The sequence below is a fragment of the Dermochelys coriacea genome, chromosome 7 (genome assembly GCF_009764565.3).
Source record: "Dermochelys coriacea isolate rDerCor1 chromosome 7, rDerCor1.pri.v4, whole genome shotgun sequence".
Classification (NCBI taxonomy): Eukaryota; Metazoa; Chordata; order Testudines; family Dermochelyidae; genus Dermochelys; species Dermochelys coriacea.
Window position 1 is genome coordinate 56,958,112 of NC_050074.1, and position 20,204 is coordinate 56,978,315.

The 20,204-nt window shown below is 44.2% G+C and overlaps 1 protein-coding gene and 1 long non-coding RNA gene across 3 annotated transcripts in view; one reads left to right on the forward strand and one right to left on the reverse strand.

The window, feature by feature from the left end:
- TLL2 (tolloid like 2) overlaps window positions 1-20,204 on the forward strand; it is a 185,566-nt gene that overhangs the window by 150,141 nt on the left and 15,221 nt on the right. For both annotated transcript variants that reach the window (XM_038409421.2, XM_038409422.2), the window contains 5 exons: window positions 3,026-3,171; window positions 5,825-6,020; window positions 16,271-16,396; window positions 17,772-17,932; window positions 18,559-18,739. In XM_038409421.2, coding sequence (XP_038265349.1) covers window positions 3,026-3,171; window positions 5,825-6,020; window positions 16,271-16,396; window positions 17,772-17,932; window positions 18,559-18,739 — 810 coding nt within the window. The remainder of the gene's footprint in view (window positions 1-3,025; window positions 3,172-5,824; window positions 6,021-16,270; window positions 16,397-17,771; window positions 17,933-18,558; window positions 18,740-20,204) is intronic.
- On the reverse strand, window positions 12,008-12,882 carry LOC122461217. Its single transcript, XR_006283044.1, has 2 exons — window positions 12,392-12,882; window positions 12,008-12,093 (listed from the first exon to the last, which is right to left on the reverse strand). It is a non-coding gene; the product is annotated as an uncharacterized LOC122461217 (long non-coding RNA).

The window sequence follows — 20,204 nt, forward strand, 5'->3', positions numbered from 1 at the left end:
GGTATAATAAATCGGGAATGGATTCCTGAAATCCATCTTACAGTTGGGTGGGGGGAGAATGAGTGATAAAGGATTATAGAGCCATGGGGAATTGGCTGGGTCCGTTGTCTGTCCACGTCCAGGCTTCCTAACGTATGTAATAGTTTTTCTGGTGGACTCCGTTAAACTCCTGTTTTCAGCCTGGACTCCAGGTTTGGGATTTTCCCTGTATCTAATGAGTGTGAGAGATTTGACTCAGGAGTGGGAGCCCTGATCTGACAAGGACCATCCATGCAGGGCACCCTTCCTGCAGACTTCAGTAAGTCTACAGGAAGTGTGTGGGAGTTGTTACCCCTGGGGGGGTTTGTTTTGATGCAGCTGCACCTTTCCTTGTCCTCCATTTCCATGTATACATCCCTCAGTCCGCTCCATTACCTCCTTCATGGTCCACCTCAGTCTCCTGCGTTTACCCACTTTGTGTCTCCCTCCTGGGCCCTTCCACTCCCCTGCCATGATCTCCTGCTTCCTGACCCCATGGCCACATTTCCTGTTCCGGTCCAGGCCATCCCTTCCATAAACTTATAGAATGGTAGGACTGGAAGGGACCTCGAGAGGTCATCTAGTCCAGTCCCCTGGACTCATGGCAGGACTAAGTATTATCTAGACCATCCCTGACAGGTGTTTGTCCAACCTGCTCTTAAAAATCCCCAATGATGGAGATTCCAAAATTTTCCTCAGCAATTTACTCTAGTTCTTCGCCACCCTGACAGGAAGTTTTTTCTAATATCCAACCTAAACCACCCTTGCTGCAATTTAAGCCCATTGCTTCTTGTCCTATCTTCAGAGGTTAGGCAGAACTATTTCTCATCCTCTTCCTTGTAACAACCTTTTATGTACTTGAAAACTGTTATCATGTCTCCCCTCAGTCTTCTCTTCTCCAGACTAAACAAACCCAATTTTTTCACCCTTCCCTCAGAGGTTGTGTTTTCTAGACCTTTCCTCATTTTTGTTGCTCTTCTCTGGACTTTGCCCAATTTGTCCACATCTTTCCTGAAATGTGGTGTTCAGAACTGGACACAATACTGAGCCTTGTCCATACCCCTCCACTCCACATTTACACCTCCCACCGTTCCCTGAGCCCCCCATTCATCAACCCCACTCCATCTCCACCAGACTGCTGCTCCACTCTATCCATCCCACCTCCTGCTTCTAAGAATCTCCCAAATTCTGACATCAGGGATCACAGCTCCATGCCATCCTGCCACCTCCAATCTTTTCCTTCCAGTTGCATCTCTCTCAGTTCCCTTGGTGCCCTATAAGACTCCTGTCCCCCTGCAGTCCTCTCCAGTCAACAACAGCTACAACACAGCCTGGAGTCAGACAAGTCCATTCATATTTCAGTATTGTTCTGTGTACCTGTCAAAGGAACTTGCAGCCTCACTCCTCAGTAAATGGAAGCAAATTAGGAATTTATAGGCACGGTCATTGTGGAGCCAAACACAGTTTAGGAAAAGTTTGAAAAAAAATGAGTGCAGCCATTTTAAAGATTCCGTAACTTCAGAACCCTTTCTGCTAACTTTACCAAACTTCCCAGACTAAATCTACACAGGAATGAGACCCTGTGTGTAAAATTTCAGAGGAGTTGGGTTCTTCTTAGGGACGATGGGAAGGGAGGGAAGCATTCTAAAAACTGGGCTTATAATAAACTCGCTTCAGCTTTAACTATAGAGTGGCTATGGCTGCTCCACATGATTTAGGAATCACTAACCCACTGCTGAAATGCAGCTGCTACAAGGGAGGATGGGGTAGAAATGCAGCAGCCATTCTGCACTAGCACCACTACAACAGGATGATTTTTAGGAGTGGAATTGACTAATAGTTCTCCAATTGAGACTGCAGCAGGTAGGGCTAACAGGAAGACCTAAGTTGCAATGAGTTGAAACTCGGGCTACTAGAGTTGGTTAACACAGAAATGCTATGGAATCTCTAAGATAGTCAGGGTCTTGGTTTTATGACTCATCTGAAGGCAAGTATATCAAGTAGCTTCGCCATTCATTGTCACCCTGGTTTCTGATAAGCACATCCATAGAGCTGCTTGGATTCACTGCTGGAAACCTAATGTGCACATTGTTACTTAATGTTTGCTATGGTAATGCTCAGTTTCAGGATCGGGACCCATTGTGCAAGGTGCTGTACAAACACACCCACAGAGCCCATGCAGAGGTCACACTGGGCTCTGAAAGTGTATCTTCATTTTTTTTAGGCTGATTTTTAAAAATAAATCTAAGTTTTAAGTGCGGTTTAAAAAAGAAACACATGTTCTCTACGCAGCACCTGGTGCTGATAGCATAAACTGCTGTTACCTATTCCTATGTTGAGCTTTCTTTCCTTGATTTGATCCTCTTACCAGTATGAAAAGTTTTATTTAGAAAACAGCCCCAACCTTGTCTACAGCAACTTGCTTCTCTGTGGCCCTTTTTCCAAGTCCCAACTCTACACTTGCAATGTGCAGTCCCACCTCTGTGTTGCCCAACTTCTTGCCTGGACAGAGAAATGACTGTACCTGGATTCTAAGTCTATAGAGCGTCTGGGGATGCATACACATGAGACCATATGCAATCAAGCTGTATTAGATTGGCCTTTATCTTTAGGCACATCTTCCGCATTATGAACTCGCATTATGTTTGCAATCAGTGCCATCTAGTGGCAGGATTTCACTTTGCTCTTTTTGTGGGCTTTAATGTTCATTTCATGTCTGATTGCTATTATTTATTTGATGATTACATTATTAAATGATGTACCAGACACAACTATCCAAACAATTCCTGCCCCAGAGAGCAAGATATCCTTGCGGGCAGACACAGCAAGACAAGAGGCACTAAGCAGAATCATGTTAAGCTTTTAATACCTTTCACAATTTGTTTGGAGGCCTTGTAGAATGAGTGGTGTTAGAATAGATTTGTAAGGGGAGAGGGTGTGCTGGGAGCAGGCATTTGGCGAGGAAACGATGTGTAATCCCATCCACTTGGTGTTTGTTTTTGTGAAGCGATTTGCGGTGGAGAAATTCACAAGGATGCTGGCCAAATTCAGTCTCCCAATTACCCAGATGACTACCGACCTTCCAAAGAGTGCGTCTGGAGGATCACGGTTTCCGAGGGGTTTCATGTAGGACTCACATTCCAAGCATTTGAGGTGAGAGGTTTGAGGTGTGTGCTCTTAAACCAAACTAACATGGCAGCCCATGAGACTGTAAAAAGGACATATGATAGAGAATGTACAATTTGTAAAAACTGGGAAATTTTCCCCCTAAATGTTTGTTTTAGAAAATTATTTCTGCCCAATCCTGACTCCACTATCATCAATGAAAAGTGTGTACTGTGCGTGTCTCCAGATAATCCATCCATACCACTTTTATCTGAGGACCGCAAACTGTTTGACAGCGTGTTAGTGGTTGTGTGTATCACAGTAGCATTCAGAGGTCCCAGTGCTCGGTTCTTTCTGGGCACATAAGGAAGACAGGCCCTGCCTCAAAGACCTCGTTATCAAAGTATAAGATGAGAACCGAAGGATTCAGCAAACAAACAATGAGGAGTGCAAGGTAACAGTGAAGCAAATTATGCAGGCTCATGCAGGGGCAGAGTCGGGATACAACCCAGAAGTCCTGGCACCCAATCCCTTGCACTACCCATCAGGACACTCTGCCTGCAGGGAATGTTGAGAGAGGATTCCTGCCATCAGACTGCAGAATGCACAGGACATCGATTCACTAGCCAACCCTGCACAGATCTATTGAGACCGCACCACCCAGGAACACATCCATATCTTCCCCCTCCCCCTTTAAAATCTTATAGTAGCCATAAAGACCTCAGGACAGACCATTCCCTGCATCACCAGCCAGTTTTTCATAGAAAAGTAGAAATTAGAGAGCAACTTGAAGGTTGCTGAGAGGTTGAGATGGAGCTTACATCTGATGAGTTTGCAGCAACTAGGATTATTTAGCCTTGAAAGGAGAAATTAGACAGGATTTACAATAACTGAGCTATGTAAGAATATTAAAGAGGGTCTTAGAACTGATGAGCCCCTCTGTACTACGCTGTCATGTAACATGAGATCCCAGGGTTATTTAATGAAGTTAATGGTCGGTAAATTTGGAATAAACAAAAGGAAGATACCTCTTCACACCCATGTGACTAGGCAATGACTGGAGATTAGCCAATCATATTGTGTCTAGGGGCCTCATCCAACTCCCACTGAAGTCAAGAGCAAAACTCCCCTTGTTTTCAATGGGGCAGGACTGGACCTTAGACTACTTTAGGGCCAGCAACGGCATTTGTGAATGTCTAATAAAGTGTCCTGTTTCAGGACAGCAGCCAGCCTCTGCAGAGGTCAGGAAGGATTTTCACCTAGTGTTTGCACTATGCATTGCACTACTGGCTGGGTGCATTCTGATTTGATTAATTTTTTTGCTGACTCTTTGAAGTAGCAGGGCTGGAGATGGGCTGGGCTCGGCTGGACCCTGATGCCGTGTCTTCCTGATCTACATTTTAGCTCCCATCTGTTCCTTTTGTAAAGGCCAGTGCAGGATTGTTCTCTCCAGTCTCTGCTTGTTTTGTCCAGACAAGGGCCATCAACTCCAATGGGTTGGCTATGACACCCCAGTACATTCCCCAAGCTGCCTAGTTGGTTGCTCATCTCCCTCCTTTGCTGTCACTCATGAGGTGTGGCTACAGTGCGGAGACTTTGGTATCCTGCTGGGAAAGCAAACAAGCCCTAGTTCTTGAGCTATTTGCCAGTTGGTGTTTTCCATGCTGGCTGGCGGGTAAGGATGTTCTTTCCCTGCTCGGAGATCTTCCCCTCGATTTGCCCCTCCTTGCAGCTGAGCCTGAGGAGGGCAACTCTTGTAGATAGTCAGGAACCAGAGTCTCATTGGAAGGTGGGATGTGAAGGTGACAGAACTAAGACCATATAACACTCTGATGCTGCATCTCAAGGGGCTGCAGGGGATTCGATGGCAGCCCCGTGACGCAGGCAAGAGGCTTCAAGGCTACTAGCAGAAGATCCAGTGGGTCCCACCAGGCCCAATACCCTTGTGAGGAGGCAGCATGATATGGTGGGTGCTTTGGACCCATGATCAGAGCAGATATTGAACCTCAGGAGTGTGTAAAACAAACGTAAAGATCCAAGAACTGAAAAGAAAATGAAGGGGCAGGAAGGTAGGGTCTGAGCCAGTCCTTCAGGCCCTCTTCATTGAAATAAGGGACTAGGCAAACTTCCCCCATGCTGCCCTGCCCGTACACCTCAGCCCTGCCTGGATGAACAGGAAGGGGCCAGTTATGATGGGGATTTTTATGTGCTGTCACCTGGGAGCTGAGCTGAGACTGATCTGTAGCTACGTCAGTAATCACAAATTACACATTCAGTTAAACTGACATTTTAAACCACACAACCAATAATGTGCTTTGCAGATTGGTGGGCTGATGATAACCTTGAGGTCCAAAGTCTGTTCCACTTGTTTGTTTTACTTTTGATTGACAGGAATGTTACTTAGGACCACCTGTCCCCATGCTCCAGGCACCGTTAACATAACTTCAGTTGCTGAACTTGGGTGTATTTCATTTTTAAGCTGATTCACCACAAATCCACACCCCACCCCTGTTCCCCTCTTAACAATTCAATTTCAAAAGCCTGGGGGAAAAAGATGAGCCCTGCTTCAGCTGAGCCAGAGAGCTTTGCCCTGACTGTATTGAATCAATGTGTGCTTTCTGATCCTTTAAAGCTAAACAGAATCTGATGGGGCTGAGCGAAGTGGGTGACCTCTGTTGGCGTGTTCCCTTTCCCTCTGCAGATTGAGAGGCATGACAGTTGTGCTTATGACTACCTGGAAATCCGAGACGGCCCTACTGAGGACAGCCCTTTGATTGGACACTTTTGTGGCTACGAGAAGCCAGAAGATATCAAATCCAGCTCAAATGAAGTGTGGATGAAGTTTGCATCTGATGGGTCCATCAATAAAGCAGGGTTTGCAGCAAATTTCTTCAAAGGTATGGATTGCACATTGGACCCTAAGGTGGTTAAGATGAAACCTCTCAATCAGAGATATTTGAGACCCCTCTCTAAGGATGGCCCATGGACCAAGTCCAGGCCATAATATTCAGCAATGTAGCCCACAGGCAACGATCAACATAAGGCCTCTGTCAAAACTGAAGACTGCAAGCTGCTTGGGGTAGGACAGGCTGGGAGCTGAAGACTACGTAGCTCCTTATTAAAGGGGAAATGGCTGCCCTCCCCTCTCCATTTTAAACAGACCAGATGGGGCCCATAGCTTCCTGGCAACTTGCCATTGTAGTCCTCAGCTAGTCAACTTTGGGTGCACCCTATGTTTTAATGAATTTTGTAATAATCAGGAATTTAATGTGCGTCTTGCATTGTTTGGAAGAAACATGAAACATACAAAGCACCCGACAGCTTAAAAAACCTGAGTAAAAGCGTGGGTTGAAATCTGTGCTTTATGAGAACATGGGACACTAACTTTTAAATGCTGAGAATAAACCAGCCATGAACCTATACAGGATCAATCCTTAAGGGCTAAGCCTTCTACTCAGGTCCAACAGTCAGGGGATGAGGCCTCAAAAATGAGGGATTACCTTGTCTTCAAGCCAGAAATGTGACCATTGGGGTTATTTTAGTTTAATCTACTCCATGCTGTCCTTACGGAGAAGCTAGAGTAGTCCTCAGTTATGCAGACAATCTCTGAAGTGCATATAATATTAATAATGATGTGACTGTCTTAGGTTTATATGGTACCTTTCATCTGGAAGCATCCCAAAGCATTATAAAAAGAAAAGGAGTACTTGTGGCACCTTAGAGACTAACAAATTTATTAGAGCATAAGCTTTTGTGAGCTACAGCTCACTTCATCGGATGCATTTGGTGGAAAAAACAGAGGAGAGATTTATATACACACACACAGAGAACATGAAACAATGGGTTTATCATACACACTGTAAGGAGAGTGATCACTTAAGATAAGCCATCACCCACAGCAGGGGGGGGGGAAAGGAGGAAAACCTTCCATGGTGACAAGCAGGTAGGCTAATTCCAGCAGTTAACAAGAATATCAGAGGAACAGTGGGGGGTGGGGTGGGGGGGAGAAATACCATGGGGAAATAGTTTTACTTTGTGTAATGACTCATCCATTCCCAGTCTCTATTCAAGCCTAAGTTAATTGTATCCAGTTTGCAAATTAATTCCAATTCAGCAGTCTCTCGTTGGAGTCTGTTTTTGAAGCTTTTTTGTTGAAGTATAGCCACTCTTAGGTCTGTGATCGAGTGACCAGAGAGATTGAAGTGTTCTCCAACTGGTTTTTGAATGTTATAATTCTTGACGTCTGATTTGTGTCCATTCATTCTTTTACGTAGAGACTGTCCAGTTTGGCCAATGTACATGGCAGAGGGGCATTGCTGGCACATGATGGCATATATCACATTGGTAGATGCGCAGGTGAACGAGCCTCTGATAGTGTGGCTGATGTGATTAGGCCCTATGATGGTATCCCCTGAATAGATATGTGGACAGAGTTGGCAACGGGCTTTGTTGCAAGGATAGGTTCCTGGGTTAGTGGTTCTGTTGTGTGGTGTGTGGTTGCTGGTGAGTATTTGCTTCAGACTGGGGGGCTTTCTGTAAGCAAGGACTGGTCTATCTCCCAAGATCTGAGAGAGCGATGGCTCGTCCTTCAGGATAGGTTGTAGATCCTTGATGATGCGTTGGAGAGGTTTTAGTTGGGGGCTGAAGGTGATGGCTAGTGGCGTTCTGTTGTTTTCTTTGTTGGGCCTGTCCTGTAGTAGGTGACTTCTGGGTACTCTTCTGGCTCTGTCAATCTGTTTCTTCACTTCAGCAGGTGGGTATTGTAGTTGTAGGAATGCATGATAGAGATCTTGTAGGTGTTTGTCTCTGTCTGAGGGGTTGGAGCAAATGTGGTTATATCGTAGCGCTTGGCTGTAGACAATGGATCGAGTGGTATGATCTGGATGAAAGCTAGAGGCATGTAGGTAGGAATAGCGGTCAGTAGGTTTCCGATATAGGGTGGTGTTTATGTGACCATCGCTTATTAGCACCGTAGTGTCCAGGAAGTGGATCTCTTGTGTGGACTGGTCCAGGCTGAGGTTGATGGTGGGATGGAAATTGTTGAAATCATGGTGGAATTCCTCAAGAGCTTCTTTTCCATGGGTCCAGATGATGAAGATGTCATCAATGTAGCACAAGTAGAGTAGGGGCATTAGGGGACGAGAGCTGAGGAAGCGTTGTTCTAAGTCAGCCATAAAAATGTTGGCATACTGTGGGGCCATGTGGGTACCCATCGCAGTGCCGCTGATTTGAAGGTATACATTGTCACCAAATGTGAAATAGTTATGGGTCAGGACAAAGTCACCAAGTTCTGCCACCAGGTTAGCCGTGACAGTATCGGGGATACTGTTCCTGACGGCTTGTAGTCCATCTTTGTGTGGAATGTTGGTGTAGAGGGCTTCTACATCCATAGTGGCTAGGATGGTGTTTTTAGGAAGATCACCAATGGACTGTAGTTTCCTCAGGAAATCGGTGGTGTCTCGAAGATAGCTGGGAGTGCTGGTAACGAAGGGCCTGAGGAGGGAGTCTACATAGCCAGACAATCCTGCTGTCAGGATTCCTATATCGGAAACCTACTGACCGCTATTCCTACCTACATGCCTCTAGCTTTCATCCAGATCATACCACTCGATCCATTGTCTACAGCCAAGCGCTACGATATAACCGCATTTGCTCCAACCCCTCAGACAGAGACAAACACCTACAAGACCTCTATCATGCATTCCTACAACTACAATACCCACCTGCTGAAGTGAAGAAACAGATTGACAGAGCCAGAAGAGTACCCAGAAGTCACCTACTACAGGACAGGCCCAACAAAGAAAACAACAGAACGCCACTAGCCATCACCTTCAGCCCCCAACTAAAACCTCTCCAACGCATCATCAAGGATCTACAACCTATCCTGAAGGACGAGCCATCGCTCTCTCAGATCTTGGGAGACAGGCCAGTCCTTGCTTACAGACAGCCCCCCAATCTGAAGCAAATACTCACCAGCAACCACACACCACACAACAGAACCACTAACCCAGGAACCTATCCTTGCAACAAAGCCCGTTGCCAACTCTGTCCACATATCTATTCAGGGGATACCATCATAGGGCCTAATCACATCAGCCACACTATCAGAGGCTCGTTCACCTGTGCATCTACCAATGTGATATATGCCATCATGTGCCAGCAATGCCCCTCTGCCATGTACATTGGCCAAACTGGACAGTCTCTACGTAAAAGAATGAATGGACACAAATCAGACGTCAAGAATTATAACATTCAAAAACCAGTGGGAGAACACTTCAATCTCTCTGGTCACTCGATCACAGACCTAAGAGTGGCTATACTTCAACAAAAAAGCTTCAAAAACAGACTCCAACGAGAGACTGCTGAATTGGAATTAATTTGCAAACTGGATACAATTAACTTAGGCTTGAATAGAGACTGGGAATGGATGAGTCATTACACAAAGTAAAACTATTTCCCCATGGTATTTCTCCCTCCCACCCCACCCCCCACTGTTCCTCTGATATTCTTGTTAACTGCTGGAATTAGCCTACCTGCTTGTCACCATGAAAGGTTTTCCTCCTTCCCCCCCCTGCTGTGGGTGATGGCTTATCTTAAGTGATCACTCTCCTTACAGTGTGTATGATAAACCCATTGTTTCATGTTCTCTGTGTGTGTGTATATAAATCTCTCCTCTGTTTTTTCCACCAAATGCATCCGATGAAGTGAGCTGTAGCTCACGAAAGCTTATGCTCTAATAAATTTGTTAGTCTCTAAGGTGCCACAAGTACTCCTTTTCTTTTTGCGAATACAGACTAACACGGCTGCTATTCTGAAAGGTGCCACAAGTACTCCTTTTCTTTTTGCGAATACAGACTAACACGGCTGCTACTCTGAAACAAAGCATTATACACTCACTTGTACTGAAATGCAGCCTTCTCTGGAGTGGGACATTGCTGCTCCTAAACAGTACAAAGCTGGTCAGGTCAGGAACTGAAGATAAATAGTTCTCCAACAGGTTGGATTTGATTTAAATCAATTTGATTTAAATCATGATTTAAATCGCTAGTCAGGAAGACTCGATTTAATCATGGATTTCTACATAAAAGTGCATTCTTGTTGGTTGTTATAACCTTAATACATATTCTTCACAACTCAGAGATAAATGTAGGTTTCATTTTTAGAAGGTACACACTATACATTTTTAAGTGATTTATTTTGAAAACTTTTCAGATTAGTTTTACAGCTATATTAGAAAATGAATGATTGTTTGGTTATTTCATTACCAAAGGTAATTGAAGCAGATATTTATGAAGTCATTGAGAGGTGAACTATCACCAATTCAACAGGTTAATCATTAATATTTGGAGGATTTTCTTGCCATGCTCTATTTGGAGGAGAACATCACTAGACAGACATTTAAATTGTTTTATTTAACTAAAACAACAGTGTTATGTATTCTGGATTTTTTTCTTCAACAGCAAACATAATATTTTAACAAAACAAGAATATGATTTTTTTGAATTAAAACATTCACATTTTTTAAAATCAAGTTTGTTTTTGTTAAAATTGTTTAACTAAAATAGTTAAATGAAATATTTTAAAAAAACCCACACAAAAATTAAATCGACTATGTCAGCCAGGTCAACATGAGAAACTTAAAATATTGGCTTCTGCAGCTAACTCAAGTCGTCTTCACCTTCATTTTCCTATTTGTTCATCATCTGGAAAAGAAAAACAAGCTTACCTGCTTTTTCAGGTCCCAAATGATTTCTCAATTTGAAATGAATTAGTCCAAAGGAAGACAATATTCTTTCTACACTGGTAGAAGAAGCTACTGCTGTTAAAAGTGAGATTATCACTTCAACAGTCTCTGAATCCAAGTGCTTAAGTGACTTCCACCAGTTCACTGGTGTGACTTTCTTTAAAACCTCATCAGCAAACATATATTTCTTGCATGGTTTACCCTTAGCTCTGGAGTTTATTATAGTTGGCATTATGGAGGGATGATTGCTGGATGTCCATGTCATAGCCAACTCCTCTTCTTCAGCAGTTATGGTTTGACCCTGATGCCGAGTATCGAGAATATTTGCAAGAAAATGAGCTGGAGATGGTGCTTGTCCCATTCATTTTTTTTAATGCTTGTAATTTAACTCTGCCATTGCATATTTCTCTTTTTCAGATCTCACTCAGTTCCTTCCAAATTTCAACAGCATCAGCAATAAAACAGTTACTTCCCTGCACTTTGTTCAGGGCTACAGAAATAGGCTTCAGGGTACTCAGCATGTGTTCAATCTTTCTCTTAAGCCCAATGTTGAGAACGTTGGCTGTGACAGTGTCATCTATTTTTTCATGATTTTGTTCACAAACTGTCATCAGATTAGGCCAGTTCTTGATCTAGTGCTCAAAACAGTCCACTACTGAGTTCCATCGCACGTCTTGTGGGAGAGTTAGCTTGGTTCCTCCCACCGTTTTCATAGCAGCTGCTGCAAAGTGGTTGTTACGGAAGTATTTTGCAGTTTCAACAACATTAGGCTCTATTTCCGAAACACTGAAGTCTTTGGCTAGGAGGTGCATCAAGTGAGCACTGCAACTGTATGTTGTTGACTTGGAAAAAGAAAAGGAGTACTTGTGGCACCGTAGAGACTAACAAATTTATTAGAGCATAAGCTTTCGTGAGCTACAGCTCACTTCATCGGATGCATAAGCTCACGAAAGCTTATGCTCTAATAAATTTGTTAGTCTCTAAAGTGCCACAAGTACTCCATTTCTTTTTGCGAATACAGACTAACACGGCTGCTACTCTGAAACTTGTTGACTTGGGACTCTCTTCTAAATAATTTCTTCTCATCTTGGATATATTTGCAGCGTTGTCTGTGACCAAGCTGCGTACTAGACATTTGCATTTTTTTTCACAGTTTGTTATAGCTTTTACTGCTACTTCTTGTAAGTATTGTGCTGTATTTGCATTTCCTGATGTTTCAGTTGTTTCTGTAAGGAAGACATTCCCTTCTTCTGTTGTCACACAAGCACATACAAAAGGATCATTGTGGACATTGCTCCACCCATCAAGACTCAGGTTAACAATTTTACCCTCTAGACCTTTTGCACACTGTTCAATTTCTCTTCCATACACTTTATCCAGCAATTGCCTGCGACGTTTGCTCTGATGGGTGGACTGTATCCTGGTCTTAATGACTGAACCATGTTAATGAAGTGTGGGTTCTCAATTCATACGGAAAGGAGAGTTAGTTACATAAACAAACCAGGCAATTTTTTCATCAATTACCGTTTTGTAATGTGCTGGTTCTTATCACAAATTTATCTATGGTTGTTTCTGGGTGATGGAGATTTTTTTTTCCCTTTTTTGCTATAGGTGATATACTGTGACTATGTGACATACCTGATGTGATTGAAACACTATCATTGGCAGGTAACTCTGAAACTATAGAAAATGATGGTGATCTTGAAGGTGGATAGTCTTCAGAATCCTGTATGTTGAGGATGGATTCTCCTAAACAAAATAAGTCGATGCAGTTATTAATTATTATTACCATACTGCTCATTTAGTATTACTCATTGCATTCACTGACACGCAGTACTACTTTAAAGGCGAAATTGTACAAGGAAGGTCTGCCTATTTCAGCTATTTATTTTTTATCACAACTGCATCTAAAATGATATTACCATAGAGTAACATCTATATTTTTTACTCAAGCATGAGAATTCAAGAATAGTCCAGAAGGAAGACAGGCAGTCCTTAAGAAAGAAGTATGAAATAAAAAAGTTTACCAACCTCAAGGTTCTGCATGTTCAGACATGTTCCTTTCATCATCTTCAATGCAGCTTCCTCCTGAGAAGGAACACTTCTCATGGTGTTGTTTCATTTGGGCAACCAGGCCTTGCATTTCTTTGTTGCACTATTTGCATTTTGCACGCATGCCTGTCTTCCCCACAGGTAGAGGAACTTCATTAAAATATTCCAAAACTGGATCTCTTTTTATAGCCTGCTGCCATTATAGGTTTTCCCTTCTAGTGAGAAAATGGTATGGTAAATCTCAAATCAATGAAGGCTACATTCAGAAAGACCTCAAGACTTCTGGAATATGCTTCTCAAACAGTTTCCCTTTTGTTTCTACTGCCTGTCCCTCCCTTCTCACATTTATCTCCAGACTTCTTCTCCTTGTCCAGATCTATTCCGCCCCCAACAATCTTCTATTCATTGAACTTAGAGAGACGTAAGGGATTGAATCTGTGTACACAAATTTGCAGAGGGACAACAGGGTTGAGGTCTGTTATTTCTCCTCTCTCCATATTATTTATTTTAAAACGTTTTTGCTGTTAACAAACATTATCTCTGGAGACACAAATCCACAGTTTGAGAACTGCAAAACTAAGCATCTCTGATGGTATCTTCTAGACTGAGCACTGAGTCCCACTGGGTAGATAGAAAGATTAATCTAAATAATCTATACAGAAACCCCTGGAATCCCATAAGATTGGGTCCCTAATCCATGAACTGTTGGAACTCATTTACAAAACTTTTCTTAAACATTACATGAATATATTGTCTCATACTACAGAATTAGAATTTATAATCCCTATTCCATGGTGAGAAATCTTTGAGCTATAATGTATCTTAATTAAAACTATCTTTAGATTTTTTTTCCTCAAAAAGTATTTTATCAAAAAAATCATTGATTTTTATCCACCCTGTTCTCCAGTTAAAACCACCAGGGTAAATTCTTAGTGAAGTATAACGACCAGGACCCCAGAGCTCACATCCCCACCTTTTAGACACAACAAATGCTGTATCTTGGCAGGGGTTAGACTAGATGACCCTTACAGTTCCTTCTAACTCTGTGGTTCTATGAGTCTATGAAAATGGCTGCAGGACCTCCAGTGACCATGACCTAAGCTTTGTCTCATGCAAATGATTTAACCCCACTTCCCCTCTAGTTTTAAAGTGGAGCAGGAAATCTGGCATTGTGTCTTAGCCTGGCGGTGAAGAAGCAGAGTTCTAGAGGCTGACACAGACACTGTGGCCCAGTGTTAATCAGCTGTCTTTCACTGCAGTTTAACAGCATCCCATGACCAGCCACAGAGCACCGTCGGTTCATGGACAACTGTTTGGGAACGGCTAACTTACTGAATGGGAGGGGTTTTCTTAGCGGTGAGCCTGTAAACAGAAGCAGGGAAACAGTCTCTTCTCAAAGTGGGGTTATCGCCTCTGGTGTTTTCCCAACTCGGTGGCAAGGCTTCCAAAGAGATCGTGTTGGCAAGGCTGTCCCCACCAAACCAACATAGCAATAACCTTTACCAGGTTCTCTTAACAAAACAACCCTTGGGAGGGGGGGTGACCTGAGGTGCCTAGAGTAGCCCATGCTGAAAATGCCAAGGTCAGGGTAGGCCGCAAAAAGGAGAGCGGATACTCCCAAAACTGGTAGTTAACACAGTAGTTAGATTCACCAACCAGTCCCAAACTGTGCTCCTGATCCCCCACACTGGTTACCAAGAAGCTAAAAAAAAGGAAATCCCCACACAGCCCCCTTTATTGCATTCCAGTTCTCTGGCTCCCAATCAGCAAAAAGGTCCAGTAAGGTGAGAAGTTATTTAAAACTCTGCTCAGTATACAAAATGTTCTTCTGATCCCCAAAGGGCCAGCCACATTGCCAGGTCAATATTAGTTTGAATCTTACCCCAAATGCCACACTGCCGGCCAATCCTTTAGCATCTAAAACTAAAGATTTTATTATAAAAGAAAAGAAAAAGAGTTGCTCAATGGTCAAAGCAATCAGATACATAAGACTTCAGAGTCCATATATCAGGTTCTTAGCAGCATTGGTGAGTTTGCTGGCTTGTAGAGTCCCTCTGGAGCACATCCAAAGTGTGGATAGGTCGGTCAGTCCTTTGTTCAAAGCTTCAGTTTGTAGAGAAGTTACTGCAGAGCTGGGAAGCAGGATTGAAGACAAAATGGAGAAGATGCACCTTTATAACCTTTGCCATGTGGCTTGTACATCCTTTGTCCCAAACACAAGATCACAGCACATGGGCATGGAAAAGCTCTAGGAATCCCCTGTCCACAGACATGTCCCTACATGTCCTGTTGACTCATAGGCATAGCCCCTGCCTTCTCTCAATGGGTTCATTGTACACAGGGCCGGCTCCAGGCACCAGCTTTCCAAGCAGGTGCCTGGGGCAGCATTGAGAATGGAGTGGCAGTTTGTGTCCCGCAGCGGCAATTCGGCAGCAGCCCCGCTGCTCTTCCGGGCACGGCGGCAATTCAGTGGCAGCTCGGCGGTGACTGCTTAGGGCGGCAAAATTAGTAGAGCTGCCCCTGATTGTACAGCTGATTGCACTTGATGGGCCATTAAGCAGGCTGGATGGTGCTGATGCCAATCTGTCTGGGGGTGACCACCCAGAAACACAGCACAGGTTTATTATACAAATATGCCACCTATATTTATAACTCTCAATACAGAGATGATACATACATATAAACATGATTATCATATTTAGCCAATCATAACTTTTCCACTGATACCTTACATGGCATATCCGGTAAGTTCACTGCCATTTTGTAATATTGGTATCACTAATATTATAAATGGTCACCCATCTTTCCTACAGCATCGTGTGGGGGATGAACTACAACCAGGAAATGGGTTGAGAGGCCAATAAATCACCTCTTTGGGCTTTGGAATGGCAGCACAAGGTGTAGAAATCTGATCAGAAAAGCCAGGTTTCAAAGTCCAGTCTCTTCCTAGGCTGGTGGGAGCGAAGCACTGTTCCCAAGGCTGCTCGTACTCAGGCTGCCCGCTTTTAGTGTTGGGTGCTAATAAAGGAAATCAGGTGTGTCATTGCAAATGAGGGCAAAGTGCAGCAAAGTCTTTGCAAGAAGAGACCTCGCTTCCTCTTCCAATGATGTTGACTGGAAGTGTCACTTCAATGCCCGCTGGCTGGCAAGGCCACTGTGGTGCCAGCAGGATGGCGATGCTAATTGTATGCCCCCTACTTGGTGAGGGCAAGACTGCTTTAGCCCCTACCGGCCAGCAAGACCTCTTCAGCTGTTCCTTTGGTCCTCCAGCCAGCAAGCGCTGCCTATGAAAATGGAGGTGGGGATCGGGCCATTAGGAGAGCTTGAATTGTTGCCTTTTCCTCCCCACAGAAGTAGATGAATGTTCTCGGCCAGACAATGGTGGGTGTGAGCAGCGCTGCATGAACACGCTGGGCAGCTACAAGTGCGCCTGTGAACCTGGCTACGAGCTGACAGCTGATAAAAAGAGCTGTGAGGGTTAGTAGCCTGCAGAGTGGGAAGCGTGGTCGGTGGGGGGGGCCCCACAATTAAGAATAGTTAACTGGACCTGGTTTGATAATGGTTATCTGCCCCCCCGTGGAAAATTTTGACAAAACCAAAAATTTAGGTTTCATCAGAATTTTCATGGAAAACATTGAATTTTCAGTGACAAGTTGAAATCTGAAATATTCTGTCTAAAAACCAAAATATGTTTATTCTCCACTGCCGTGGTGCTCCGTTATCCCCTTTCCTCTATAGGTTGGACTGTAGAGATAACGCATTCAGTGCCTTGTTAGACTTTGAACTCTAATAAAGCCATAAAACACTGAAGTACTAACAGGGCAGTATAAAACTACACTGCAGAAAAGGTGTCTGTTTTATGTCAAGACAGCTGTCTCATGTTAGCTCGTGCTATGTAAAACCTTAGTGGAGACAAGGCACAGGTAGCTTTTACCATGATAGAGCTAGCTGGGGTCAACGCCTGGTGGTGGTGGTGGTGGTGGTGGGGTGTAAGGTTGACCTCGACTAGTTACATGAAGGTAAAAGCTACCTTTGCCTTGTCTAACTAGCGTTTTACATCTAGAGAACTGACCTGAGTTAGCCGCCTTGTTGTAAAATCACACCTCCTTTGCAGCGAAGACGAAGCCAAAAGCTAGTGAAGTTTTAAAGAAAATAGGCCACTAATGAGAGAGTGCAAGCCTCCAAAGACACTGGCTTTATCCTCATTAGGAAAAGGGGTGTGTTAACTTTTCCCTGGCATAGATATGGCCTGTAAATTATAAACTACCAAAGGCCCAAAGGGTTTGTCTTTACTAGACCTTTTCAACCTCTAGTCAATTGATTGGCACTTGGTGGAGGTACAGGCAGTGTTTGTAAAGGCTAGCACGGGCACACCCTACACGCTTAATGAAGGCTATGAATGTTTGCTCTCTAAAATAAAGAGCAACTATTTGTAGTGTAGAACAAATGTCTGAGGAATCCCCACGTTGGCCTCCACAATCATGTTAACTACCCCAAGTTAATTGGTTGTCACCGAACTTGAGGTGCAAAGTTCAGTAGAGACCAATCCTGAAAGGCTACTGTGGTACTAAGGGCCAGATCCTCAGCTGGAGTAGATCAGCAAAGGTCTAGCTGCTTCAGTGGAGCTCTGCTGGTTTTTTACTGGCCGAGGATGTGGCCCGAAAGTGATTTTCCATTTTCTCCCCCACTCCTGGCTATTTTAAAATCCATTCTGAAGGCTGGGATTGGAAACACGTGCCCTTGCCTTGCTCCAAGTTAGTGCTGACTTGTTTCCTAGAGAACAACGTGGCACAATCTTTTCTCTGTCTGGACAGAAGCAAGTATATCTTGTGTTCATCTGTTGCCTCTCCAGCTGCCTGTGGGGGCTTCATCACCAAGCTCAATGGGACCATCACGAGCCCTGGGTGGCCCAAGGAATATCCCACTAACAAAAACTGCGTCTGGCAGGTGGTCGCTCCAGCCCAGTACCGGATCTCTCTGCAGTTTGAAGTCTTTGAGCTGGAAGGCAATGATGTATGTATCTGGTCCATGTATTTAGTAGGTGCAACTGTTGACTGGCCTGGAGCCTGATAAGATCCTGGGGTACTGAGAGGAAACCTGGTGTTGTGTCTTGGTTTGGGGGCTTCCCATTGTTTCTCAGCCCTTGATTTAATGAGCAAGTGACAATAGTTAGCAAGACTTTCTTTAAAGAACAGACTGTTTTCTTTGGTATGTATTTGTAAATCTATAGGGAATGGAGAAGTACTAAGCTATTTCTGTTACAAATGAGACAGGAAAATGTAAAATCAGGATAATAGCACTTCCCTACTTCACAGAGGTGTGGTGAGGAGAGAAATACATTGAAGATTGTGAGGTGCTCAGATGGTAACAAGGGCCAGATAAACACCATACAGAGAAATGAAATGTAACTAAAACCATTCTGATAACTGCAAGTATACTAAAGATGGGGCAGGAAGTGAAGGAGTTGATGGCATTAAGTGACTCGGGTTAGGAAGAGTGTTACTGGTGGCGGGCAAGTCTGTATATGGTGTCACTTGCCGTGTCACTCAGGAAATGGACACTTGCTGTTTGGTATCCTACATCTGCAATGCAGTGTGCCCAATTCCCCCACGCTGTGAAAACTGACTATCCCTCGGCAGGTCTGTAAATACGACTACGTGGAGGTTCGCAGTGGGCTGGCTTCTGATTCCAAGCTCCATGGCAAGTTCTGTGGCTCGGAGAAGCCGGAAGTGATCACATCCTATAGCAACAACCTGAGACTGGAGTTCAAATCGGACAATGCGGTATCCAAAAAGGGATTCAAAGTCCACTTCTTTTCTGGTACGTGGCTGTGTCCCTCGGGGAGGAAAGCTCTCAGCACTGGGAGCACCGCATGCTTCGTGTGAATGTGCATCTCCGTGCTGTTAAGTCTGGCCATTCATGGCATCAGTGGTTACATTCTGCCTTCTGCTGTATGAAAGTCATTATTGCTGTGTACCATCTCTCCCTCTTCCCTTGTCTCCCAACACTGGAAAGGGGCAGTGAATTCTGCATGATTCATTTCCATGGCACATCGGCTGCTGTGTGTTACCCTAGCAATGAAGGAATTGCCATATGGGATTGCAGATCCTTAGGTTTTAAGGCCAGACCTGCTTAACACAGGCCAGAGAACCTCTCCCAGTAATTTCTGCATCAAGCCCAGAACTAGTGTTTTGAGCTAGCGCATGCCTTTTAGAAAGACATCCAGTTCTGAAGACTCATCAGAGCGGCAGCTCACCCAGTGTCCTGTCTCAGATACTAGCCAGCACCAGACCTTTCAGAGCACAGCAGGCAGGACTTGAGGTAACCTGCCTCTAGGGAAGGCTTCATCCTGGCCCCCAGTACTTAGAAGTTGGCTTTTGCCCTGAACCAGGAGGGTTTAGATTCCTTCCATCTTTACCATCATAGCTCTGGATGTTATCATATAAATGTCCAGTCCTCTGCTGAATCATGCTGTGCTCTTGGCCTCAATGACACCTTGTGGCAGAGAGTTCCAGAGGTTAATTATGCCATCATAGATCAGGGCAAGTGTACCTGTATTCTCCTGCCATGCTCCACCAAGGCCACCCACTCTCGGCTCCTGGTTTTTCAGCCATCACCCTTCTTGGGCAGAGACCTGCGTGTATATCTCCCTCTTGACTGAGGTTTTTCCAGGCTACACAGTTCCCTGCCTACACTGATATTCCCAGCAAGCCAGATTGCCTGTGTGGACCAGCATATGCATTTTGTTTACTCTTTGAAGGTATGAGAGAAAAAATATTAAAAACAATAAAAGAACCTAAATGCATGCCCAAAAGCATCCCAGAGGTCACCCCTCAGTTCCAACATCGGGCTCTGGTAGGTGTCAATGCTTCAAACCTCACAACCGTCTTTCCCCGTGGTTACAAATTCATAACTGTCTCAGATTCAGAACCAGAACAACCAGGAAAAACTCAGTGTTTCCTTTATACAGCTTGGATCTTTGATCTTGGCCTCATGTAACAGGTGATCAGCCGACAAAGGCCCTCTCCTTTGGGTGTAGCTTCAAAAGTCTGGGATTTTGCATAACCAGAAGTGAGGAATTTGCATTCACCTCTCCCTAGATATTTCCCAGGAAAGCCACTTAACGCTTTTTGTTCCAAAAGTCCACACTGTTCAGTACTGTCCTTTGAACCCCCAGGTCTCACATCTGTCACGCCTCACCCCTCGAGTTGTTCCAGGCAGTTCTACCTACAATTACATCCACCGTTCATTTAGTACAATGGACCCCGAAGATACTTAAACTCAA